The sequence below is a fragment of the Sciurus carolinensis genome, chromosome 12 (genome assembly GCF_902686445.1).
Source record: "Sciurus carolinensis chromosome 12, mSciCar1.2, whole genome shotgun sequence".
Taxonomy (NCBI): domain Eukaryota; kingdom Metazoa; phylum Chordata; class Mammalia; order Rodentia; family Sciuridae; genus Sciurus; species Sciurus carolinensis.
The window spans coordinates 86260824-86287841 of record NC_062224.1 but is presented as its reverse complement, the minus strand read 5'-3'; the positions used below and the strand labels follow the sequence as shown (position 1 = coordinate 86287841).

The 27018-nt window shown below is 53.1% G+C and overlaps 1 protein-coding gene across 3 annotated transcripts; it reads right to left on the bottom strand.

Moving 5' to 3' along the window:
• Positions 1–7580: 7580 nt before the first annotated feature.
• On the bottom strand, positions 7581–26137 carry Tmem9 (transmembrane protein 9). Of its 3 annotated transcripts, none has more exons than XM_047519799.1 (6): positions 26092–26137; positions 25495–25596; positions 24414–24505; positions 18845–18953; positions 16306–16437; positions 7581–8628 (listed from the first exon to the last, which is right to left on the bottom strand). In XM_047519799.1, the coding sequence occupies exons 2-6, from the start codon at positions 25558–25560 to the stop codon at positions 8476–8478; spliced, it is 552 nt and encodes a 183-aa protein (XP_047375755.1). In that variant the 5' UTR covers positions 25561–25596; positions 26092–26137; the 3' UTR covers positions 7581–8475. The 3 variants fall into 3 exon arrangements, with proteins under 3 accessions (XP_047375755.1, XP_047375754.1, XP_047375756.1); XM_047519798.1 differs by lacking the exon at positions 26092–26137 and adding an exon at positions 25688–25868 and having other exon boundaries at positions 25432–25596; XM_047519800.1 differs by lacking the exon at positions 26092–26137 and adding an exon at positions 25688–25860.
• Between the last annotated feature and the right edge of the window lie 881 nt (positions 26138–27018).

The window sequence follows — 27018 nt, the reverse complement described above, 5'->3', positions numbered from 1 at the left end:
GTGTCTGTTCTTCCTCCTTCTCCCCCAAATCCTTTGCATGCTGCTCCCTCATTGGCCACAGCTGACTTGGGGCACTCTGGCTGTGTCCTCCTCCTAGCCACACGCTGCCACCTTGTTCTCTCAAGGAGAAGCTGGAAGGGCAGGAGCAGACCACGTGCACCTCTGCTTCCTGCAGGACCCAGCATGCGCTGGATGCCCTGGAGGTGCCCACAAGCAGCCCAAAGTGGACAACTTCAGCGGCCAGGCACGTGGTCCTGGGTGTGTGCCACCCATCCAGGCACGGTTACGGGAGGCACTCTCACAAGCCAGGGCTGCTTGGCCTGAGGTCTGCAGCGGAGCAGCTGTGCAGAGGTGGGGGACCTGAAAATATGGAAGTCAACCATGCAAACTGCTTCTTCTGGGAGAAGGAGAGAAAGCACAGGCTCGAGGGGAGGAAGCGTGGTGCATTAACAGGGCAGACTCTTGGGATGGAGATGGCCACTTACTGGGCACCACCAGTGTCCTAGCCATTGATTTAATCCCTTCAAGTTCCCTTCTAGGGAACTTTTTACCCCAGTTTACAGATGGAGAAACTGAGGCTCTGAAAGCTTAAGTGAATTTAAGGGAGATCATATTTCTAGTAAATAGCAGGATTAAAACAATAAAATATTTGTATAGCTTTCATTCTGTGTTAGGTACTAAACACTTCACCCATTTGATTCTCACAATAGAGTTATAAGGCAAATACTGTTATTAACCCATTTAACAGATACTGGATAAGCAAATGGCCTGTGGTCACACAGCTGTAAAGTGATGGAGCTGGGTTTTGAGCCCAGGCAGTCTGTTCAGAGGTTTTGTCCCTAAGCTATGCTTGCCACCTCCTGGATCTGGCTCCCAAGTTCAGACTAGACCTAGGCTCTCTCCCACCTGGAACTTTCACATTTTAGCTCCTTGTCAAGAAAGCCTTCCCCAGATGACTTCTACCCAGAAAATCCAGGCTGTCATCTCTAGATACTGACAGGCCAAACCCAGTGGGCTCTCCAGAGGGCAAGTCCATGGAAAACTTCCTGGCTGGTGGCAAGGCCCTTGGCAGCACAGCTAATCTCCCCTTCCCCCCGGGGAGGTGGGCGCCACAACCAGGCCAGCAGGTGGCTCAGCTGTTTCCCTGTCCTTTGGGTAGGAAAGCCACTGGGTGACTAAGCCCTGCGTAAACAGTGCTCCTGGCCTCCCTCCTCCGGCCGAGGGGCCATCTCTATTTCAGGACTGAACTCTGGGGCCGGATCCCTCAGCCACCACTTTCGCGCGTGGTTACCGGTTACTTCTCTGGGGGTCCCTCCTCCAGCACCGCTGTCAGTGGCTCCTGGCCTCCGGGGGGACTGCAGAAGCTCCGGTGCTGCCCGACTGTCCCGCGGCGCCTCTGGCGGCCTCTGGCCCGGCTTTCCTGTCACAGCCCCAGAAGCCAGGTACACTTTACCTGATTAAGTTTCAAACGGGCGACACACCCAGAGGAGGAGGGAGGAGGGGTGGGGGCTCCTCTGATCTGGGACCGGCTCCCAAGGAGGAGAGAAGGCCACTCCTGGCCTGCTGTGATTGGCTGCCCCAAGTCCAGGCAAGAGACATGTAGCTCTGGGCTGGCGCCGAGGGAGAGCAGAGATGTCGTCCTCCCAGGGCACTGCCCAGCTGGAGGCCGAGGGAGGAGGGCACACGTGGCCCAGTGGTCGGGGGAGCTCAGCTGCTCTCTAAGACGCCCCTGCGCAGCCCAGGGCCCTTGAACTAGAGTGTGCCCATGAGTGTGCCCAGCAAGGGCCCAGGAACACACAGGGGCTCTGTGGTGGGGGAAGACGACTCTGGAGTGGCTTTCCCGATACCAGTTTGGGGGCTGGGTGGTCACTGAACACGCCTGGGGTTGACTGGAGGACAGGAGGGCTGCAGTGGCTCCCCAGGACACGGCTCCAGGGCTGGGGAGGGCTTTGCACAGCCAGCACTAGCTGGGGACTGCAGGGTGCAGCGAGGCACGTTTGCAGAATTGCCCAAAGCAGGAGAAGCGAGGGCTCTTGGAGGTGACCCAGGCCACAGTCGTCGGGGGTCAGCTGAGGAAACCGGCATGCACAGGGGAAAGGGACTTGCCCAGGGACAAAAGGTAGGCGGTGTAGCCTTCTGCAAAGAAGTCCCAGCTGTGTCTGGTGACAACTGCTGGTCTCGGGAGAGGCTCAGGCTAGAGGCTGGGAGAACCGTGGTCCAGCCTCGGCTGCTCTGCAGGTTGGGCTGGGGAGCCAACAGGACCCTCTGCAGCAGTGGGCGGACCTCCTTCCCCCGCAACAGACACGTGAGGAATAACGGACAACTGCACCCGCAGAGCATCTACCACAGGCCAGTCTCTCTCTCTCTCTCTCTCTCTCTCTCTCTCTCACACACACACACACACACACACACACACACACACACACACTCACACTACCCCAAGGGATGAGTTACTGTTCCCATTTTTCGGGTGAGGAAAGGAAGACAGCTTGATCTGCCCAAGGTCACCCACGAGGACAGTCAGGGCCGGAATTGTAGCCAGGCAGCCTGGCTCTGTGGCCACACGCCCAGCCACCCCCACACCGTGCCTTGCTGGGCTAAGAAGGTCCAGGGAGCCAGGGTTGGGGTACCCCTGCCGCAGCAAAGTCTCAAGAAACCCCCTCCTGGCTCTTTTGCTCCCATCTCATCAGCCAGGGGCTGGAAACCTAGAGAGAGCAAGCCACTTCCTGATGTGGCTCTGTAGGTGCCCCGGATGGTGTCGTCCAGGGCCCAGGCCGGCATCAGGGCACGTGCTGCTTCCCAAACACCTGACATTTATGGTGTGTCGGTACTCAGGGCTCACCTAGCATTTTTCTTTACATTTCTCTCTCCCCTGCCCTTTTACTTGTTTCTAGCATCAACATTCACAAAATCAAGAAGTATATATGCTGGTTATGCTTTTACTAATACACATTAAAATAATCACATCAATACTTGAGTAAAAAGCAGTCTTCTGTATACCACTTCAAATTGCCTTGCTTAGGTGAACTCTATTGTGGAAACCATGGCTGGTTTAATGGGCTCCTCAATTATCTGGAGAAGCAAGGCTCAGAGAAGAGGTCCATCCTACGTGAGGTCACACAGCAAGTAACAGAGCCAGTGCCAAAGCCAGGGTTCCTGACTCACAGCTTGGAGCCTTGACCCTTCATGTCCCTGCTGCTGCAGTAATCTGAGGAGCCCCTGAACCTCCGGAGCTCGGCACCCGCAGGGCCTACCTGTCTCAGGCCTACTCTAAGCTCAGCTCCACGACCTGGCAGGGGAGACCAGGGGCTGCAGGGTCTTTTGCCAGCCGGAGAAAGTGCCAGGAGCGCTCACCCTCAGGAAGCTCAGAACTGAAGCTCAGCGAAGGTGGGACGTAGGTGTGGGGCCAGGGTTTTGGAGTGTACAGCAAGAGGACCCTGCTGAACTCACAGGACCTTGACTGATGGCTGGAAGTCTACGCCGTGACAGTATCATAGTGATGTGGGCAAGATCAGCCCAGTGCTGGGCGCCTGCAGGGAGGGTTGGTCTAAATATCTTTTGCACTTTTAGTAGGGGGGTTCCAGGGATTGAACTCAGGGGTACTCAACTACTGAGCCACAACCCCAGCCCTATTTTGTATTTTATTTAGAGATAAAGTCTCGCTGAGTTGCTTAGTGCCTCACTTGTGCTGAGGCTGGTTTTGAACTCTTGATCCTCCTGCCTCAGCCTCCCGAGCCACTGGGATTACAGTCGTGCGCCACTGTCCCTGGCTAAACGTCTTTTACACTTGAATGTGTTCCTTACAAGCGTCCTGCATGCAGCTGGTTGGTATCCCCATTTTACAGCAAGAAAAGGGAGACAGGTAGAGTTTTAAATTCGACTCAGTGCTGCCGAGCCAGTAAGAAGCGGAGTTGGGGTCCTACCCTGGCTACTGGGCTGAGCTCGTGGTCTAGCCTCTCCCCTTGCTTCCCTAGGTGGAGGCCTGACCTTCCAGGGGAGCATCTGTCCGGCCCCCCATCTGGCAGCCATCATCGGGTGAGCACTCACTTCAGGCCCTGGTCGTGGTACGGACAGGCAGGGGACTGGCTCAGAGTGGCTGAGGGACTGTCAAAGGGCTCAGCTGGGTTGAGGACTCAGGCAGATGCCGGCTTTCGGGCGCCCACACTGTCTGCCCCACCTACTGACTCCCGGAGCCTGTAGGAGGTGCTGTGCTGTGAAAGGCAAATGTCACAGCAGGCGGCAAAGCCCAGGCCTGGCCACTGTGCTCTCCTCCTGCAACCCCCACCCCTGGGAGCTGGTAAGAGGCCTGAGCCAGCTCCGGTCCAGGTCTGAACAAAAGCCTCAGAGGGCAGTGCAGGACCAGTGGCCTGTCTGGGACCAAAGGCCCGGCACCCACCTACTAAGCATGTAACCATTTAATTGTCCCTCTTCCAAGGGCTTGCAGGAACTCCTTCCAACTGGTCTGGACTGAAGGCCAAAGAGGCAGGCACATCATGGCCTTGAGGCTGTTAGTCTTAATAAACACCAGTGCCTTAGGAGTTAGGGGCCTGGGAAGTTCTGAAAGAGGAAGCGATGTGGTCAGGTTAAGGCAGGGTCTCTAGAGGTCCCAACAAAAAGTGCAATATCGGGAGTGAGAAATGACCAAGGCTTGAATTGGGGCAGTGACCGTGTGGGGGAGGGGAGAGGCAGATCCCAGAACTGTTTGGAAGAAGAGTTAGCGGGACTTTGTGAGGGGCTGGATGTTGAGAGGTACAGACAGGGAAGAGTCGAGAATTGATGGCTCCATGTTTTTAACTGGAACAGTTTGGTGGGCGGCGACACGGCCAACTAAGGTAAAGAACATAAAAGGAGCTGACCCCGGGGTAGAGGGACCAGGCCGTGGGGTGCCCCGGGGGACTGTCCAACTGAGAGCCAGAGAGATACGTCTGGAGCGCTGGGTCAGGCCAGGACTAGAGACAGATTCTGGAATTAACACCATGAAATGATAAAAGAGAAGAAACTCCCCGGAGAGTATTTTGATGTTGAATTTTAGGTTGAGCCAACTAGGCGGAGAAGGTGAGGCTGGGAAGTAGCAATGCTCAGGAAGTGATGGGCTGGTCGGAAAGAAGCTGGAGGCCCCAAGGCCAAAGCCACAGAAGCTAAGCGAAGAATTTTATGAAGGGGAGAAAGATCAGCAGTGTCAAATATAGCAGAGAGGGCCAGAAAGATGAGAGCCAGAGTCGTCCTCTGCGACTGGCCCTTACAGAGCCCTCTGTGACCTTGCCGAGAACTGTTTCAGAGGAGCACAGAGGGTGAGGTCAAGCTGCAGAGGGCCCGGGGTGAGTGAGTGGGAACTGACGGCAGAGGGTGTGGGGACAAGGAGATGCCACCACAGGTGCAGATGGATGGGGAGCCCCTGGAAGGTTCTTTGCGGGGCAGGAGACTTGAGCATGTTAATAGGCTGAGGATGGAGCAGGGAAGTGGGTGAGGTTGAAAAGATGATGGCGGTCCCAGGGACCACCACGGGAGCGTGGGGTGGCTTTGAGCAGGAGAGACACACTATCCCCATGAATACGACCGAGAAGTTTGCAGATGGGGGTAAGGGAGCGGGCGCACCTACAGGCCTCTCTTCCTGAACTAGTGTGCAAGATGTTCTAGGGCAGGGTGAAGAGAAAATACCGGAAAGTTTCCCAGTGGCCTTGAGAGTGAGCCTTGAGAAATGGTGACTGTCCCAGGGCGGCCCCGCTCAGTCTCTTAGAGCAGCCCAGGGCGGGCTAGGGAAGTCAGGCTGGGCTGGCCGGGGTTCTGCTGGCAAGAGCAGAGGGACAGGGAATTGTCAGGTGAGGAAGTGGGCTGCACCCGCCTCTGTTCCCTCCCATCTGAGCAGAGGGCAGCATGCTGGCCTCTAAATCCCAGTGTTCAGGTTCCGGTTATCAAGGCCAAACCCAACCAGCTACCTCTCCTGGTGGGACTAATCCATTGCAGAAGAGCATGGCTGGTGGGTTTGCTTCTGCCACGGATGAAGAATGCTACTTCCGATCTTTTCCGTCACTGGACATGGGTTCTAATTCTAGATGAGTAACTGAAAGATCACTACTTTTTCTTTTGGGTGACTCCCTGTTCCTCTATTATTCACAGAAAGAAAACAAGCTGGGCTCTGGAATCCATGTCTGAAAATGCAGGCGTGCATGTGTGAGGTTGGAACGCATGGGATGTGTGGTTACGAGTGGTGTTATGTAAAGGGAACACTCATTTCTAAGATTTTATAGATTTTTATATACCAAGCGTATTTATATTTGGGTTCATGTGTAGTTGGCAGTTTTCCTTCAGACCAAATCCTTAAACTACAAAGCCTGGTTGGATCTCTGAAGGACTTACCCAAGACCCAGAGCACTGCACATGGGCTGGAAAGGATGCAGTAGTGCGTGGCCGCTGCCAAAGCAACACTCGGCTCTCATAGGTGCTAAGAAAATGTCAGGCAAATGAACAGAGTAGAAATGTGATTAGTCCCGCCCCTCTGTCCCAGCCATGCACTTATGAGGTGTGTGTCTTTGGTTGACCCCATCACAATGTTCAGACCACTAAGCACCCTTGTTCAGGATCCCACCATCAGCTTGGTGCCCTCTCAGCTGTATCCCTCACTTGCGTTCAATGCCAACTCCAAGTCTCTCCTCCCAGGCCCCACCTAGGCCCCGCCTGCACTCCATCCCACTCCTATCCTCTCTAGCGTCTTACTTGACTCTGAATGTGACAAACCGAAACCCCACGAGTTGTTCTCTTGCATCCCACCCCTCACCAAAAACCCAGCATGGGCCCCAGAAAGGTTCCCAATACATGTCCCCCTGAACTATCTCCTTGAACAGAAACACAGTGCTACCAGACTGATCCCTATAGGTGCCTGTTTCTGTCCAGGCCTGTGAGGTCCTGGGTGACCCTCTTTAGAAGGCATCGAAGCTTCCTTCTGGGCTGCCCCACTCCCCACCCCTCTCCTAACACCTGCTAGTTTTCATCGGGGGACACTCTGCGGGGAGTGCCATTTATTGTCTGTAGTGCCTGAAGAGGACAGCAGGCACTGTGTAGATCAGACTCTCTCCCCACGAGAGGAAGCCAACAAAAACTCTGGACACGCTGGGCGTGGTGTGCACACCTGTAATCCCGGTGGCTCAGGAGGCCGAGGCAGGATCACAGGTTTGAAGCCAGCCTCAGCAACTTACTGAGGCTGTAAGCAACCCAGTGAGACCCTGTCTCAAAATAAAGAGGGCTAGAGATGTGGCTCAGTGGTTATGGGCCTACAGGTTCAATCCCTGGTTCCAAAGAAACATAACCCCCTCAGGACAGTTCCCCAGGGCAGTGAAGGAGCCCGAGGGTGGCAGCACCCCAGCCTGCCAGACCTTCCCCTCAGCAGGTGACAGGGGTTTCCAGTGAGCTCCAGGCTGTGCCTGAATCCTGCATGGCTCAGCCAGTTACGGGGCTTTGCAAGGCTCTGCCTCTCTGAGGGGACCTACCAAGGACAATGTTCTCTGTCCTCTCTGGGATAACCATTCTTACCAGGTCACTTGTGAAAATCTCTTAGTTCCCCAAATCTCTTGAAATCCAGAAAGCAAGAGAAATAAAACAAACAATTTAATGATGGCTTCCTTGATTTACAGACAACTCTAGGATAACAGATGGACAAACATTTCTCTCCATGCACTGGTACAATGAAATTTAGGGACAAATGGCAATCCAAGGATAGGAGTTTTGGTATTTAAGTCCACTGTTCAGCCTGTCACGTGGTCCAACCAACTTCTGGCTCAGCAACTACAGACCCTGGGAGGGCTGGGCCTGGCCAGACTCCTGAGGTGGGAGCAAGGAGGCAGGCAGCAGAGCGAGCAGGACGCAGGGGGACACAGAGGCCGGGGAGAAGGAGCCAAGCTTCCAGAGTGCCCTGAACACTCCCACAGCTCACTGGCACCGGCTCTCCCACCAGCGCCGTTCCTGAGGGCTGGCGCCAGGCCAGGCCAGGGCTGAGGTACTGGGGCTGGGAGGGAGGTGGGAGTAAGGACCACAGCAGGCAGGAGCACATGCCCAGTGCTGGGCCCTGCTCCCTCCCAAACACTGAGTTCTGGAGGACGCAGCTTCATCTTGCAAAGGGCAATGAATCCCCAAGATGCGGAGCTGGAAGGGGTGACAGAGGTGGAGCCGGGAGGGACAGAGGCCACCTAACCCTGAGGTCACCTCGGATTATCTCCATTCCTTTCTGGACTTCCTTTCCCCTCCCTCTCTACCCCAAAGATCCAAGGAGACACAAGAAATCAGAGTCTCCATCATAGTCCCTAATTAAAACGGTTGAGTACAGCGTTTCCAAACAGAGGGAGATGAAGGGAAAATGCCATGAGCTTTTACAGGGAAGACCCAGGGAAGACTGGCACTGGGGTGAAAGGGAAAGTGGTCCCCGGCTCCTTCTAGCTCTGGAAGTTGGCAGGCCCGGGTCCCTGACCTGACTGCACTGCCTGTCTAGCTGAGCATCTTGTGCCGATCGAAAACCGTCTTCCGCTGCTCCTGCACCTGCAGCTTCCACCGCTGCTGAGCACCCTCCACGCGCTCCAGGACCGTGTTTGCTCGGGGGCCGCTGAGGGATGCAGCAGCTGCTGCCAGGGACCGAGCATCCTGTAGTGGGAACAAAAAGATGATTTGGCAGTTAACCAGAGGGGCAGGGTCCTTGAGAGTCTGCCATGGAACAAGTGCACATGAGCAATCCTAAAGCCCAAGCTCCCAGGGCTGGGTTCCGAGGACCTTGCCTTGTCATCTGCAGAACCTCATGCAGCATGTCTGGCCTGCTGGGGGCCTTAGCGTCTGTAGATCTGCAGGATGGGGGGCCCTGCTTCTCCTGGGCCAGGAGGAGCGTGTTCTGGGGACGCAGGAACTTCAAAACAGCTAGTTCAAGTCAGGCTCCAGTCAGGACCCCACAGGCCTAATTCTCAAGAGGGATACTAAATGTTGACCTCAAGACCCCAGTGACCATGCCCCATGTGCCCCAGGGCTGGTACTAGATTGCAGAACTCCCTTGCCCTGCCCAGTTGACCAGGGAATGGCAGGAAGGCCCAGGGGCAGGGGGCTGGCTGCCCTGGGATGGCAGGTGGCAGGAGGGGCCTGCTGAGAAGGCTGTAGAGCAAAGGTCTCGGTATCAGTTCTAATGGGTGGGGGACACAGCATGTCAAGCTTACCTTCTCTGGGGAAAAGGGGGTGTGACATCACTCAGAGTCTGGTGGGGATGGAAAGTTAGGGCTCAAACCCAGCATTCCCATCCAGGGCCTGCTCTGACCTACTCCCCCCGATTGTGCCTTCCCTACCAGCCTCCCGACACCCTCCTGCCCCTGTGCTCTTAGACCTGTTTGCCATCAAAAGCGTCCTCCCCTAATTACCACTTCTCTATCTCTGAAGCTCCAGAGCCCATGCATTTCCTGCAGGACCCGAACCTGATCTTTGGGGGGAATTAGAGCCCAGGGCCAGGCCCAGAGCCCACGGGGATTTCCTCTCTAGCTCTCCCTGCCTCTCATCTCCTGCCATACATCTCTTAAGGGATTAGCGCACCCCTCTAAGCCCAGAGCCGCCCAGTAAATGCAACTTTGCTTCTAATGCCCTGAGCTGGCACAGCTTCTATCGCCACACAGCTGCCAGGCTGGGGAGAAGGGCGGGTGGCGAGGTGAGGCGAGGGGAGGGGCAGTAGAGATGGGCTGGCTAGAGAGGGGCTGGGAGTTCACCATCCTTGCCACACAGCTCTGAGAAAGTTGTCTCAGGCACACTCATCTCTGTGGTGACTTAGAGATGGACACTGCCCTCTGGGCATCCCAATGAAGGCTCTCTCTGCAGGCTGCTGAGGCCCAGGAAATGCCTGATGGGCAGATGCTGAAGCGCTGGCAGGAGGTGCACAGAGCTTGGAGTCAGGGTGCCTGGGTTCTGTGCCGGGGCCAGGGTTACCTGTCCTTTCCATTCTCAGATTCCCCTGGGCCCATCTTCCAGGTGGAAGCACAGGTCCATTATAGGGAGGTAGAGGAGGAGGTGTGGTCTCAGCCTCTTGGCAGCTAGGTCCCTGGACGAGTCACTTCGTTTCTCCAAGCTTCAACATAATAAAACTAGTCTCTGACATGCCTTCCCACTGTGCCGTCGGTGGGCATGCTATTTACCCGGCGATCTAGTAGATGCATGCGCACAGAGGAAAAGCACCTCACAGAACGGTACTTAGTAGGACGCACTCATACTCCCTGCTCTACTCCATTCCATTTTTTAAAATCCTGTTCATGACTCCCAAGATTTGTTTGGTAATCCAATGGCTCGTGACCCATAGTTTGAAAAACACTGGTTTATGATTAGTGGCCAGGAACAGCAAAGGTCAGTATATATGTCAAGTGCTTAGTAAACTGTAGTAACAGAATAGCTGAGAAATGTTCAGTTTCTTTCTGCCCTGGCAGTTTAGCTCAGTAGTTAGGAAGACTCTGGACTCAAATCTGGCTTTGACTCTTCGCTCTGACCCTACCAGATACTTGACCTGGCCAAGTTACCTTACTCTGAACCACCCACCTGCTCATAAGGCAGACTCAGACAGCTTCTTAGCGAGACAATGAAGGTGGAGCCATCAGCAATGCCTGACAGACAGCAAGCAATTACTAACAGCAGCAACGGTCAGTGTCGGACCCTAGTTCCGGGATCCACTTAGGCAGGCAAAGGGGTAGAAAGTGGCTTGCCTGATGGCGGGTATCACACCACCTCCTGACTCTGCTCCTCCCCAGCTCAGTCACACCTCCGACCAGGCTACACGGTGGACACGCCACCCAGTTCTGCTTCTGTGTGCTGCTGAGATGAGGTGGGTCCTGAAGACCCACCTGCCTAGAAAGCTACTGGCCACCAGGACTTGGTCATTCTGGCTCTGGGGGCCATAGGGGCTTCTCTTCTGCCAGATCCCCAATCTCATCCATTCGGAACCAGTGTCTCATGGCAGGGTCTTGGGGCAGGGTGTCTGGATGTGAGCTGGAGAGGCCTGGGCTGGGATCCTCTGGGGCCAGCCAGGGAGGGTTGGAAAAGTGTCAGTCGTCCCTGCCCTCCTTCCATGGCTCTGCTCAAGAGTGGAGGAGCAGAAGCCAGGGAGAGCCAAGAGCAGAGCATTAAGGGAACATGCTGAAATTCACCGCATTACCACAGCGTCATTTGTCAGCCCTTCATGTAAAATCTTAGCAAACAGCTCCTAAGTGGGGGAAGCTGCTGCTGAGAGGCTCCGTGTTCCCAGTGCTAATAATCTGATTAAAAGGTATTAGAGACTCCACATCTGTTCTCAAGACAGCCCAGAGCAGGGCCTCCATCCCTGCCTCCTTTGCACAGCAATGGCAGGCAACAGGGAAAAGCCACCAGCTTCTTCCCCTTGTCCCTCTGAAGCTGAGTCCCTGGGGAACTCAGGGAGACAGAGGGAAGTTAGAAGAGGAAGTAGGTGGAGTCCCTGCCAATCAATGGTGAGCAACTAAGGTCTTCAAGGGACTAGATAGGCCAAGTCCATGCCACTATGTACCAGGCACTACATGTGATTATTCCCAGACTTAAGCACTGGCAAACAGGCAGTTTGTGGATTGCCATCTTGTGGATGAGGAAACTGAGGCTCTGAAGGAGGAATCCTCTTGCAACCCAAGATCATACAGCTCTTCAGGACCAAGCTGGAACTTGTGCCCACGTCTGCATATCTCTTATCCTAGGGCTCAGCTGTGTCCTTCTTTGGCTGATTTCTCATAAGAGGGGATCACCACGGACAACCAAAGAGGTGGGTTGATCCCCCACCATCCCGCATCCCACCGAGGGTTACAGCAAGAATAAGGCACCTGTGCAAGAACCAGGGATCAAGAATCCAGGCAGATCTTCCTCTCTAGGCAGGAGGGCCCTGGTGCCTGTGCGGGGAAGCTGGAGCTGAAAACCCGCCCCTGGCCCTGCACACTGTCCCACTCTGCAGCCTGCCAGAAGTTCTGGCTCTCAGCCCTTTTCCCAGGTGATTAGCAGAGGAAGGGAGAGATGGGCTCTGCCCCCTTTGCTGCCTCCCCCTCCATTCCCACCCTACCTGCCAAACAGTGAAGAACAGCCCCGTGTCAAACCCTCTGACATAGTGACTACAGTCCTGCGGTGCTTTCCCTGTTTAAACTGAAGCCACCCTGCTGTGGCCAAAACCTCCTGCATCTTCTGTGGAGCTCCCCGACTCCAGCATCCTCTGCAGCCACCTTCTCCAACCAACCAGCTCATGCCATCCCTCTGGTGGGTTGGGGACCAGCTACTCACATGTAAATGGCTCCTGACCACAGAACCCAGGCCCCTGAGATGGCTGAGCCCATTCCCAGCCCCACCTCCCACACGTGGCCCCATTCAACAGTCACACTGGCCTGCACCCTTTTTCCACCCGCGCGGCCACCTCACTCCAGGCCTGGCTCCTGTGCTGCCCCTGGGCTCCCCTCCTACTTACACGTTAAGACCCGAATAAAATATCTCATTCTTAATGAACGAACAATTGCAAAGCTTCCATGCACATGACCACAACAGTAATGCTGAGGCAAGAACCGATTACTACCTTACTTCAGAGTTAGGAAACCAAAGCACACGGCAGCGCGGATAACAGAGCTGGAACTCCAAACCAGCTCTGGGATTTCCCAGCCTGCCCTGAACTACTGTGCTGTGCGGCCCCCAGTGGATGTTCTGGGAATGTCTGTTGAATGGCACACCTTTTCATTCTGTCTTCGGAGGGACAGGAGACGGAATCACGGCCCTCACTGGCGCGTGCCTGCTTCATGACTCACGGTCAGCGCCCAGGGCCTGGGTCTTCCGCACACAGCTGCCCACCGTCCTCAGAGAGCGAGCACTCCTCAGCGGCCCTGACCTTCTCTTCTCTCAGACCCTACATGTTCCCAGTTCCCTTCCGTCTCATCATCTTTCCAACTCTCCCGCACACCCTCGCCCACAGGGGCCCAGAACTGTACCCACCGCCCAGTCAGGGTGAGGACTTTGAAGACCCCGTCAGAGCTCAGGGGCCCACGCTGTGAGTGGTGGAGACAGTCAGAGCTTCAGAGAAGCCCTCGTTTTTCTCTTCAAAGAGGGCCAGACCTATACATCTGAAACAGCTCTGTTGCCGTTTCTATCCCAGCAAACATGCTGGCTTCCTCCTTTCAAAGGGCGTCTGAGCCCAGGGATTAGGCCTAATGCTGCTGGAATCCCAGGGGAGGCAGCGCCCAGCACTCAGGCCCACTGAGGCTCTGCCAGCCGTTCAAAGGGAGTGTGACAGGCTTTCATCTCCCGCCACAGCCTTGGGCTGAGCTGCCTGCGGGGGAAGCCTCCCCTTCCTCTTCCAGTCCTCTAGCCCCGATAGGAGAGCTCCCTCCTGGCCACAGGAACTGGGGGGATGGAGCTAAGGGGCCCCAATCCTAAGAAATACTCTGGCCTCCAGCTCTCACCTCTGACTGGGTCCCAGGTTCCTGGTGGAGGGGCTGGAAGCCTCTGGAGCTTAGGAGCCTTCCTTCTAAAGTCACCCAGTTGTCCAGGCCTACACAACCTCTAAAGGAACCCCAAGAGGTCATGTTCCCACTTCCTTCTCTTGGGGTGTGGCCCAGGGGAGGCCTGGTATTTTTTTGTCACCTTCTTGGGAAATACTCTCCAGCCCAGAGACATGGCCACAGCCCTGGCTTTGCTGTTGCCCAGCTGGAGGGGTCTTAGGACTTCCCTCCTTGCTTCCCAATCCCCCATATCCCTTTCCCCATGGGCACGGGGGCTGGGAGCAGCAGACTCTCACTGTCCAGGGTTAGGCTGTCGGGTGTCTGTACAGATGAGGTCCCTGGGCCTCCCTAGCCAGTGCCCATCCATCCACCCTGCAGAGCTCAGCACTGCCTCCTACCCACCTCTGCTGGTTGAAAGTCTCCTTCTGCCAAGAGCCTGCCTTCTGTGACCAGCGTGAGAGTAAACAGGACTCTCCTAGAGCACCCAGTTTCCTCACCTGACTGCTCGTGTCACCAAGTCAGATCTTATTGATGGCCTCTGTGTTCCCTATTCACCTGGGTTGGGTTGCCTGGGGCTTAAGCCCTGGAGAGCAGACCCTAGGTGCATGTCAATCAACACAGCGCTGCCTGCGGGGATTCTGAACACAGCAGGAGCGGATCGGAGCTGCTGAGCCACAGGACCTACGACTAGGACACCACACAGAATCAGAGGTGAAGGATGGAGAGTGATGCCAAATAATGGGGTCAGAGGGCACTTCCCTGATGACCCAAAAGGTACCTGATGACACCCATTGTTCCCTGACCCTGTATATGTACTGGACTGGCCAAAGCTGGCTCCACCTCAGGTCAGGGTCTTCAAGAGACTGAAGACAACTTTTGATGATCTTATAACCTTGCGGTGAGAGGTGAGGGTGTCATCCTGAGGGCAGAAGTCACCTCTACAGATAGGGTATGGGCTCATCAGCCCTGGCTTGAGTGCTGCCTGTGACAGCCCAGTGCTCTCAGGGGCACCCTTATGTGTGGCTGGACGGTGACCTCAGTGAGCCCTCCTTTCTACCCAGCCCAAACTGCACCCGGGAGATGCTTACTCTCTGATTTAGGTCCTGCCCCTGGGAACTGGACTACCGAATCTAACCCGTTCTTCCTCCTCAAGGTCCCCCCACAGACAGATTCCAGTAGGGAACACCTGGGCTGAGACCCAGAGACAGCAAGCTGCCCTTCCCCTGGCTCCATATCTAAGATGGCAGGAGACACAACAAGGCTGTGCCCGAGAGCCACGCATTCCAGGGAAATCGTAGCCTGGGCTGTGTAATCATCGGCTGCATCTCTCAATTACTCCCTGGCCAGGGTTGCAATTACCACATTACCCCTAATCGCCGAGTGTTTATTAGTGATGCTCCTCCCCTCTCAGAGCTGCTATTATGCTACATTAATAACTGGGTGGGCACGCGAGCCTTCCTCTCCAACACAGACCACCCAACTGCCAGTCCCACGCCTCCTAGGCCCCAACTCCAGTGGGGTCAGGCTTATCACCTTTGCTCCATCTTTGGCCAACTTCATGTCAGCAGGAGGCTGGGGACAGATTGGGAACAGGCCCATACCCAGAAGCAGCAGGGCCACTGGGAGTGGCCAGGCTTCCCTCTCTCCCTGCTGACCTGCCCATGCTGGCCCACGTGAGAGCACCTGCGCACTTCTTGCACAGACCTGAGCTTCTGGACCCTCTTTTTGGTGGGGGAACCTGCCTCCAATCCAAGACTTGAAAAGCTCTGCACTAGGGCTGCCCAGGGGCAGCTCAGCCTAGCCTGGTAACCTCTGGTGACTCACATCTCACTGCCTTACAAGGGAGCCTGCTCACAGTGCTGTCTGCAAGGACATGCCTTCTTACGCTGTCACGTCAAATCTCCTTCCCTGACTCCCACCTCTGGGTCTTCTGGTCCCAGGGGAAGGTCAAGCTCTACTCTACCAATACTAAGGCTGGCCTGTGCCTCCCTGAGTTTGTTTTTTCTTCACCAAGTTAAACATCTCCCACTTTCTTCAACTAAATCCGCCAGGACACAGCTGAGGCACTTCCCCTCTAGGTGCTTCTGTGAACGTGTGAGCGAGCTCACCACATCACACACTCCACCGACAGGAGTGTCTTTCAGTAGCGAAGACCTAGGGACAAACCTCAGGGGCAGTCTGTCCCTCAGACAGGGTCCACAGGCTGCCTGGCATCAGTGGTTCCCCATCTTCTTTATCACATAAAGTTGACATCCAAGGCCTTTATTCATCTGGCCTAAACTTCCTGGCCAGCTCCACCTACCACGATGCCTAGGTGCGCACCTTATCTCTGGATGATCAGATTCCTCACATGTGCACAGCATGACGGCACTGCCACCGCACTCCTGACTCCCCTAGGACTGGGCTTTGCACTGAGCACTCTGAGCACTTGGCAGACATTTGTGAAAACACCAAACCAAAGAATAAACCTGCTGTCTCCTCCATGGCCACCACTGACTTGTCACTGATGCCTGAGCAAGCAAGCTACTATGTGTATCTGCGTGTGACGGGCCCTGGATGGTTTACTTCCACCGTATCTAGAAACAGGGAAGCAGGGAGATATGGCTCTCCAGCTTGTACACTGAGGCTGGTCGGTGCCACGTGTCAGGAAAAGTTGGGACTATCTCCTGTTTCATCTGGAAGGGCAAAGGGCAGTTCCTTGCTGAGTCTGAGTGACATACAGCAAAACGATCAGGAGAAGAGCACACTGGAGCATGTCGGGGGAACAGGCCCAGGTGATGCTCTCCTGGTTTGTTCTGGGGACGTGCGTGCAGAAGTCCAGGGCCCTGTTTACCTCACTCTCCTCTTCGTTGTGCAGCTGTTCAGTGTAAGCATCTGGTTTTCGAATCAGAGGGTCCACCAGCATCAGGAAGGCCATGTAGAGCAAAAGGGCCCCCACCACGGACAGGTAGATGACAATGATGACCTGAGGAAGAGACCCGGCGTGCGCTGTGAAACAACACCTGGAGCAAGGGCAGCCTGCTTCTGGTCACGCGCCGTCTGTGCTTGGCTGCCAGCAACTCCTCAGGTGCTGCACTGGGAAGGACTAGGAGGCAGTGTGGGCTGGGGGCAGGAGGGCCAGGAAGGCCAAGAGATGGCCTGTGCCACAGACTGACCTAAAGCAAGGAGTCCCACAACAGTGAGTGCTCTGGAGGCATAAAGATGGCAGATGGACGACAAAGGAAGAGTATGGAGCTTGAGGTCCAAGAGGCTCCTAGGGATGGAGTGGGGACACGTAGGCCACCTGCCTGAGGAAGAGTCTATGACAAAGGGTGCGAATTCATCAGAAACTAGGTGACAGCAGAAGAAACAGGTGGTAGAGAGGCTGGAAGCAGAGCCAAGAATAATAAGCCCGGTTTTGCAGGCTCCTGACCACTATAAGTGCAGGAGGGACAGGCTGTAAGCTGAGGGGACAGGCAACAGGTTGTACGCTGAGGGCTGAGGCCAGGCTACCCTCCCATCAGCACCCAAGGGGAGCAGAAGGCTATGTTAGAATGACAACTTCACCCACCCGTGACACACAGAGCCTCACAAGCCAGAGCCATCATGTCTTCAGACCTTCCATGACATTCAGCACCCATGGTCCCTGCAATGGTGTTAGTAATACCCCTCAGTTGTTGTGGGCAGGAAGCACCTTCAATCATCTTAAAATACCCCCCTGGAAAGTGGCAATCATCTTACTAAGAATCAGGAAGCTGAATAATTCACCCAAGATCCCACGCCTAGTAAGTGGTAGAGAAATAACCCGAACCCAGTTTTGCTGACTCCATCTCAAATGCTTTTGGTACCACTACTACCTGGCCACCACTTGCTCCTGATTTCATCCTGGCCCTAACTTGACAATAAAGGTGATTAAAGAAAGAAGAATGGCAGGATGTTTGTTTGGAATCCAGCTTAGTCAACAGTCAAGTTCAAATGAACTGACTTCTCCCAGATAAGGGAACCAATGTACATGCCTCCTTCAAAAGGATGAATAATCAGGCCTCTCACCGGCACTGTAGGAAGGGGCAAGAACAGACGCTGGGTCTGTCCTGGCTGAGGGTGGGGGAACTCAGGTAGAGGCTTAGGAGGTGGTGTCCTCCCAGCATGAGGTCCCTTCCTTGTCAAACAGGAGAGGCAACATCTGGCTCTGAAATAAAGGTCTCCAGCATCTGGTCCCCAGAAGGTGAGGCCCACTGGAGCAAGTTCAGAGACAGAGAGAGGCAGCTCCAGGAGAGGAGCAGGAAAGTGTGGGGCCTGGACGACTGGACAGGATAAGGACTGTACAGGAAGACAGTTGCTTCCTACTTATACACAGGAAGGGGCTGTGGCTCCCTGGAGCAAGTGGAGGGGGTTGAAGACCACTCCCCCTCCAAACATGCCTCAAAAACAGGAGGCTGAGGGATGATTCAGCAAGGTCTTTAAACGCATAAGAGTCATTTTCTGATGCTATTTCTAGAATTGTCATGCACAAGAAAGCTTCAGAAAGGAAAGGTGGCTCCATGGCCTCTATGACATGTGATCTGATCAAGTCCTGCCTGGAGCAGAGGAATGACAGGGACCTTGGGTGTCCTTCCTCATTCCCTATGGTGGGCACAGGTGAAGTCTACCACTTCTCTCCTGAATTCACCCAAATGATTGCTGAGACCAAGGCTCAGGAAAAAGCAAAAGAACCCAGGTACCAGTACTGGAATCTGGCACCCAGCACCCAGCACCCAGCACTGGCCACAGATGTAAGGCTTTCTTAGAAGAGTCCGATGTAACTTTGGAAGCCTGATGAGACCCTAAGCCCTGAGAAAGCAGCTTTATTGTACTCTCAGCATGCTGCATGGTGCCCAGGACACAACAGACACCCAAACAAGATGAATTAAACAAGTTGAGCATGGTGCACACACGCCTGTAATCCCAGCAGCTCAGGAGGTTGAGGCAGGAGGATCGCAAGTTCAAGGCCAGCCTCATCAACTTAGTAAGGTCCTAAGCAACTGAGTGAGACTGTCTCAAAATTAAAAAAGGGCTGGGGATGTGGCTCAGTTAAATGCCCCAAGGCTTAAAAAAAAAAAAAAAAAAAGTATTAAATGAATGGAGTGAGAGAGTGAGAAGAAGGGATAAAACTGGAAAGAATGGAAGGGAAAGGGAGATTCAAGCTGCTCTCCCAGGGCACTCATCTGTCATTGTGCGGGAGCCACTGGAAAGATGTCAGAGAAGAGAGCCAGCTCCAAAGGTGAGGGAAGTGAGACCCTGTGGTTGTATGAGGGCCGAGAAGCCAGTCCCACTCGCCACTTGGAATATTCCAGAATAAAGCAAAACTACACATGTAGAACAGTTGGGGATGGGGCTCCCTGGCCCTGAGGTACCTTGATGGTGGTGGTGCTGCGCTCCTCGTACTTGCACTCACACAGCAGGCAGTAGGCCTCCACGTCATGGCCGGGCACGGGCATGGGCTCCACCACGTGCAGGCAGTTGCTGCAACACAGACAGGGCGGTGAGGCGGGGCCGTGGGAAGCTCCCAAGTTCAAGGCCAGGGGGCAGACAGCCAGGGGACCTGAGGGATAGGGTGGGCATAGGTGCTCCCAGGGAGGACACAGGGCTTATAAAGGGCCAGGCTGGTAGAAGCCGTTTCCCAGTCCCTAGCCTCATGGCACTGGGCCCCACCCATCAGTGCCAGTTCTCCAAACTGTATCTTCAGTGCCAGCACCAGATCCATCATTGTTCCCAAAAGCTCTGCCCAGCTGCCCTCTCCTCCCATGCTATGCTGTCCCTGGAGGCTTCACCGTTGGTCTACAGGCTCTGCCTTAGTTCAGGCTTTCTCACCAGGACCCCGCTCCTCTAAGCTGGACAGTATCTCCAGCAATCACAGGATTCTCTGTTTACTGTCCCTGAGGGGCCACACACTCCACACTCAGCCCCATGTACTCTTTGCCGCTAGGGCCTGCATGCTGGCTCTGTGGTCTGTCTCCAGTGGCAGAGAGGACAGCCCTAGCATCCACCCTGCCGACCAAATCACGCCCTGTGAATCACCTTTGACAACACTTTTGCCCTCACCCGTAAACCCACCAAATGCCAGTGACTTTACTTCCTTAAAACTTCCTAAAATCATGGAAAAGAAAAAGAAAGAAAGAAAGAAAGATTTTAAAATTCACCTTTTCCATTCCCTCCCAGTGCTGTCTCAGCGGAGGGCCTCATCATCATGTCCCTGGAAACTGCCCAGCCTCCCTACTGCTCTCCTACCTCTAGTTTGGCCCTGCCCAGCACTACCTTCACACGGCAGTGACTGACTGTACCAATCACCCCCAGCTTTCAGCCAGTCAATGCCTCCACAGCAAGGGCTGACACAACTGCCCCACCAGTCCTATCATCTCACTCCAGTCCTGCCCACCTGCCCAGCTCCACCTCTGCCACTCCCCACCCACCAGCCAGCTGACCTACTGGACTATTCTCTGCAGAAGCCTCATCCCACACCCCTGCTAGGAATGCAGGCCCTCTTCCACTTTCTGTTTCAGCTAATAGGTCTGAATTTTGTCCCTAGTCAGTTCCCCAGGTCCATCTCAACCATGAACCTGGACACACCACCCTCTAACCCTGTCTTCACTTGTACTGTCTTGCCCGGTAGACACAAAGTCCTTTAGAAGTGGGGTCACATCTTACCCATCTCCACATTCCTGTGCCTAGCAGGGTCAGTGAGTGAGTGACTGCCACATGCATACATATTCTAAAAGTAAGCCTGCAGAGCCAGTCACCTAGCAGTGACCCTGAATACAGGGGGCTATGACTGCAGGTCTCACACTTATGTAGAAGTGGGCTTAGGATAGAAGGTGGCAGCTCTTCATCAAGGTGGAGAGGTGGGGACCACAGTCCAGATCCGGGGCCCCGGGGCCCTGATGGGGCTGTGCTAGTTTGGGCTCTGCACCTGGCCGCTCGTTTCCAGCCTTCCTCAGATCTGCAGGCTTCTGACTTGCTTGGTTCACAGACCATAGTGAGCAAGCGAAAGACCCCACAGAAACATCACTACCACTGGGGAAAAAAATCAAACAAACCGTTCAGAGGGTCGCAGAGGTGGACCAGGCAGCAAGCTGCAATGGGCACCTGGGCCTGGGCTCAATTCTGACTCTGTCACTCAGTGTCTGCCCTGGACTCTCCTCTCCTCTGTGAGATGCCAGGGTTGGACCCAGTGACATTAAAAAAGCTCTTCCAACTCTGAAGAAGTCTGGCAACAGTCAAGCAGAGTACTGAAAGGAGCAGAGCTGACCTCTGAGCTCTCGGCTGGGTTTCTGACAGAAGCACCGAGGATGTGTAATGGGAAGATCACGTGTTGAAACAACAGTGGGGTGTCCTCTGAAAGGCCTGTAAGTGGCACATAAGTTATCTAAATCTCTGATGATCCCAGTTCCATCTGTGGGGAGCAGCTACCACCGACACTATTCCCTATTGCAGGAATTGGTCTCCCTGTTGTACCAGAAGGCGCCACCTCTGGGCCCTGCACACCACCTCTGGAAGGGGCTGAGGGACAAGGCCAGTTCCAACTGTTATTCCTTCATTCCTGGCAACATCAACTTTTCTTTGCCAGCAAGTGTCTACAAGCCACTCAAGGACAAGATCCCTCATTTTCCTCAGACACATGGAATTCTGGGTTTAGAAAGCTGCTCTGGTACAGCAGGAGGATCTGTGGATTCCCCACCAGGGCAGCAGGAAGGGCCAGCCTGTGTCCTTTGATTTGGAATCCTATTGCCCAAGAAAGCAGGCTGCAAGTGAATGAGAGGAATGGCAACAAGAAGCAGGATTTTTTCTTTTGTGGTACTTGGGATTGAACCCAGGGCACGTGATTACTGAAATATATTGCCAGGCTTTTATTTTCTGTTTTGAAACCAGGTCTCACTGAGTTGCCCAAGCTGGCCTTGAGCTTGTGAATAGCTGGGATTATAGATGCGTGCTACCAAGATCACCCAGGAGTTGAAATATTCTACCTTCTCTAGCTTTCCTGGTAATCAGTGAAACCTAAATCTTTACTTGCTCTTCTAAGTCTCCACTGGTTTTTTGATGATAAGGGATTTCATGGACTGGTAAGGGGATATTAAGGGTAGTAGGTTAAAGAGAAAGATAAGCTGGATTTAATTTTTCTGCCATTCTACTTATTCTGTAATTGTGGGTAATTTATTTACTCCCTCTGGGCCTCAGTTTCCTCATTTACAATGGAGGCTAAGCTCCATTATACTTTCAAATTGTGGCCTTTTGGGTAGCACAGGAAACACTATGCAGGAGGGGGCAGGTGGGGTTGAGAGACTTCTCAATCAGAGTAATTCTGATTTCATGGTTTACACATTTGGTGTTTCCGTAAGAGAATTTGTTTGGAGAGGGCTGTGTTTTAACAAGTCCAAAAAGCAATGAACTAGCCAACCTACCATGTGCCTTCCTGCTCTGGAACTGTCTCCGTAACACATTTAGCCAGACACACACACCAACAGGGCAGTATGGATGGGCTTTCTGCCTTTTTTTATGCCTGTGATTTTAGACTCTCAACACTAGATGGCACAACACCAGCAACACAGGAACACCTGTGGCTAGACCATTAAATCAAAGGACTGAGCTCTGAAGGTTCTGGTTTTACTCTGCACAATCAAGAGAAACCGGCAAGTGCTCTTTCCACAGGAGATAAAAGCAGCACCAGAATGAAAATGTGGCAGAGATCTGAAGACCCAATCAAAGCGATTCCCACTTCTAGCCCCAGTCCTGAGGTCTAGGATCAGTGTCAAGACCACACCCCATCCCTAAGAGGCTCCAGGCAGGAGTTTGATGATTTCCAAACTGGGCCAATGTTGCTGGGTACTAGAATCCTACTCTTACCTCCCAGCCTTAGTTTCCACCCAGCACCCTTAATGGAACTGTCCTGAGGTTCCTGATGTAAGATTGTTCTTCAAGCAGCTCCCTAATTCCCATTTTTTAAGAGGAACAAAGAGATTAACTACCACAGCCCAAAGGTCTAGACAGGATGCATCCAAGCTTCAGTTTTCAGGCAATACCATAACCCCAGGTCAAGGACAACGCTACTAAAATCTGCCAGTGTCTGTGTGCACCAAGGGCATGAGATGCAGCCTTGATATATAGTGTGGGGCTAAGAGAGTTCACTGGTGTTTTTATTGATGCTATTTGAACTATGACCATAATATATAAAGAGATTACTGGGGCCCCTTCCAGGCCTTCATGTCATAGGGCTTGTGAATTCATTTAGGATAGCAGAAGCAGAGGAAATGGGTTAGTGCTTTGGGAGGAGCCCAAATTTTCCAGGGTTATGGTATAAGTTTGATGATAACTATCCATGTGGCCTCTACTACAGCATAATAAATTAATAATATCAGCTAACATTTATGTAGCACTTATTACATGCTAGGTGTCATTCTAAGTACTATACTTAGTTCTGTGCGCGCGCACACACACACACACACACACACACACACTTCACACCCATACTGCCACTATTTTATAGACACGGACATCAAAGTACAGTGGAGATTAAGTAATTTGTCACATAATTAACAAGTGGCAAAGCTAAACTGAAAATCAGGAAGACCAGATCCAAAGTCCTATACATCCACCTAGATTGCTTCTCAGAAAACTACTGTCCAACCATTTCAGAGCTGGAAATTCAACCAGTTCTAAAATTCTCAAATACTGCTCTGTATCAACTATATCATAAGCACCTAAGGAACTTGAAGAAAAGGTGACTGCTGAGTCAAAATCTTGGGGTGGAGGAAGCTGGCAATCTGTATTTTCTCAAAGCTTACCTGATGATCCCAACACAACCAAGCAGATGCGGCACTGATCCAGGACCCTTCTGATATCATCCCCTCTGCAAGAACCTCACCCTATGTCTGCACAGATCCCTCCAAGGACGGGGTTTCCCAGTCCTGAATCACCTAGATTAGTAATGTTCCTTTACCATGCTCACGTCTGATGCCTGCAGCTTTCATCCACTGCTCCCAATTCTGTATCAGGAAACCATGGGCGAACCTACTTGGTCCCCATAAGCACCCAACCCCATGGCTCCCACCTCCCATAGCATGCCGGCCTTTCTCCCAGTCTTGGTCAGTCATTGAGTACCCCTGGTCCTCTCCTCTTCAGGTTAGCACTAGTTCCTTATACCATTTCTTCAAGGACAGTGTGCTGAAAATTCCTTTCACCAAGTTGGTATCCTTTACCTGCATGAATCTTGATTAATTCGCTATTTATTTACTTATTTATTTTTGGTACTAGGGATTGAACCCAAGGGTACTTTACCATGAGCTACATCTCCAGTCATTTTTTTTTTTTATTTTATATTTTGAGACAGGGTCTTTCTAAGTTTCTTAGGGCCTTGCTAAATTGCTGAGGCTGGCCTCAAATTTGCAATCCTCCTGCCTCAGCCTCCCAAGCTGCTGGGACTTCAGGAGTGTACCACCACACCCAGCATTATTTCTTTTTAAAAGTGAGGCAGCAAGAAGTGAATTTAAGACTCTAGAAGTATAATTTAAATTCTTTCTTTGAACCTCAGTCTATGCAATAATAAAATGGGGAAAATACCCCTCTTATTTACTTTATAAAGTTGCTATGAGACCAGTACAGAGTAACACAAGAGTTTTGCAAAATCACTGAACATTGTATAATATGTGGCCATAATACCTATCTCTCCCAATTTCTCTATCATTTATGCATATATCAAGAAGGATCCAAAATCAAGCAAAACAACAAAATCTAGTCATTTAACCAGGAATCCCTCAGATGAAATGCAAAAAGCCTGGGTCCTGTAGCCAACTGGTTATAGACGAGACATTCCTTTGTAAGGCTCTCCGCAGAAACAGGAGCAAGCTCATCCTCCAGTCCAAGTACCCTAGTAAATACCCATAACTTCAACTAGGTGTAGCAGCCAAGGGCAAGCCCATGGAGGTGCCTTACCAGTCCTTCTGAGACACATTCTGGTTGTAAATGTGCCCACTGATGTTTCTATAAGGTGGACAGATGCATTTGCACCGGATATCTTCAGAACTCTGGAAGAGAAAACACCTATCAGAAAGGCAGGACACCTGCCTGAGTTCAGATTCTAGCGAGGCTGCTAAATTTTAATTCCCTGTTCTGTAATGTGACTATCCATATGCTCAAGTTTAGCAAGGACTGTTTCCGTAAGAAGGATGCTATATCACAGCGTCCTTAAGACAGAAACTGTCCAGCTGGCAAATGAAACTCAGAAAGAGGCCGAGGATGCCATTCCCTAACTGGGGTGCTGGCAGGGGTGTGGCAAGCCAAGTGACAGTTCTCTTCCCTGGACCCCACGCTGTGCGCATCCTTCTGTCCAATAGGCTGGGTGGCCAGCCTCTTCCCCTAATCCCATCTCTATCTTCAAGAATGGGGGAAAGAAAAGGGTTCACATGGGAATACTCAAGCAACCCCTCTGAAAGTTCTTCCCCGCTGGGATGGGTAAAAGACAGCACTGCATACATTTTTACTCCAATTAGGAATTCCCTGGAGGGCACAAAAATTAACCTGACTCAACTTTACTTCAAAGTCTTAGTGATCACTGGAATCTCAGATCCACAGGCACACCCCAAACACAGCTGGGGGTCTACCCCTAAGGAATGGGAGTTATCTCAGGAGTCCATCACTTATGAGGGTCTCCCTTGCCAAAGAAACTTCTGTCTGTACAGGGCTTTACACTCAGCATTTTTATATCTATAGGAGACTTGATTCTCCCTGAGCAAATATGACCACTACTATTTTACCCAGGACAAAGGAAGGTATGGAAAACTTCCCCCAAACTTGCCAGAATTCCAGCACAAGTCGTTCTGATCCAGAAGCTCTGCTCGGTGCATTGCCCTCCCTACACCCCTCCACCCTTAGGGAAGACTGCAGCTTCAGTCTGAGAGAACACCCCAAGTACGGGCCATAGAAGTGAGGGGCGGGCTCCTGCAGCAGTCACCTCTGGAGAAACCCTGCAGGCGGGGTCGCAGTGCACGAGGGGCTGTTGGTTCACCTCCCTCACCTTGTTGGCTTGAGCTTGGGGCACCAACAACCCCCCCACCAAGACCACCAAAGACAGAAGCTTCATGCTTATCAGGCTTGCTGAATCAGCAAGATCGGACACCTGAAAAAAAAAAAAAAAAAGATATGATGGAGTCGGAAAGCGGCCACACCACAGCCAGCAGCTCTGCCCCTTAACCCTCTTGACAGGACACCTGAATGGGGCTCAGGACTGGGCTCCAGGATTCCAAGGCCTCTTCCAGTCGGTCGCCAAACGCGGCTTTCCGTCTTTACCCAACACGCTGGCTCTCCACTGGCCACTGGTGTGCCAGGCAAAGGACCTCCCGAGGATACAGCCACCCTGAGCTCCCGGATGCTCCGTCAAGGCCGGGCTCTGACCCTCGCTTCGCGACCCACCGCCCTCCGCCATCTCCGCCTCTGCCGCCCCGGCAGCTCCTCCCCGCTCAGGCCCGGACGGGAACTCCAGGTGTCAAGTCTGGGAGCCCGGATCCGAAGGCGAAAGCCAGTGCCCTCGGCGCTCAGGAATCTGGGGCCGGGATGGGACCCCCTAGACCCCCAGCGAACCCCGCGCCCCTCCCCCAACGCTGCATCCACAAACCTGCAAGCCCGCGGCAGCCGCACCAGAATCGGCTGGCCACGCCCCGGGCCAGTGTCTATTGGCTACCGGAGCAGTCGCTCAGCCCAGTCTCGCTATCACCAAGGTAACAAGACCCACCTTCGCCTCGGTTTGGAGATTCCTGCTCAAGGGAGAGGCATGCATTTCTCAAACTCGGTCAAACAAGAAAAAGGGAACGTCGAGCTTACGTTCTGGAAACCGGAAAGGGTCTTGCTTTTCTGTGACCCGTAGAACTCTTTCCCCCAGCGCTTCTTGTGTTGTACCACTCTCCTTGCTGAAGAGAAAGCACATTATAAACTATAAACTAGCAATAGCAGTAATGATGAAAAGAGATTAAGAGACCTGGCGCGGTGACCCACCCCTGTAATCCCAGAGGCTCGGGAGGCTGAGGCAGGAGGATCATTTGAGGCCAGTCTTAACAATTTAGCGATATCCTGTCCCAAAATAAAAAACAAAAAGGGCTGGGTTCAATCCCCAGTACAAAAAAGAAAAGACAAAGAAAATATTAAGGGGCTTTGTCCACATTCACAATCTAAAATTTTTTTTAGGAATCTAAAGATACGGCTATGCGGCAGAGACTTTTGCAGCACTGACTCGCCCCTCTACACACACATACTGCTGCACCTTGAGGAGAGAAAATGTGAGGCAATGGCAGGGGCAGCCTGCGGATAGTGCACAATTGCCCCCTTAGCCTGGTCCTCTGCCTTACAAGTAGGTCCTTAGGTCTGGCAAATTAGGGCAATGTGTTCAAGGACAGGCTTCAGGAGTGGAGGTGGAAGTTCCAAGCTGCTGAGGGGCAGATGTGAAGGAAAGAAGAGTCCTCAGAGTCCAGGACCCCAGACCTGGTGTGAGGTGGCCAGGGCTTTGGTTCTGGCCCTGCCATAAGCAGCTATGTTACCCTGAAAAAGA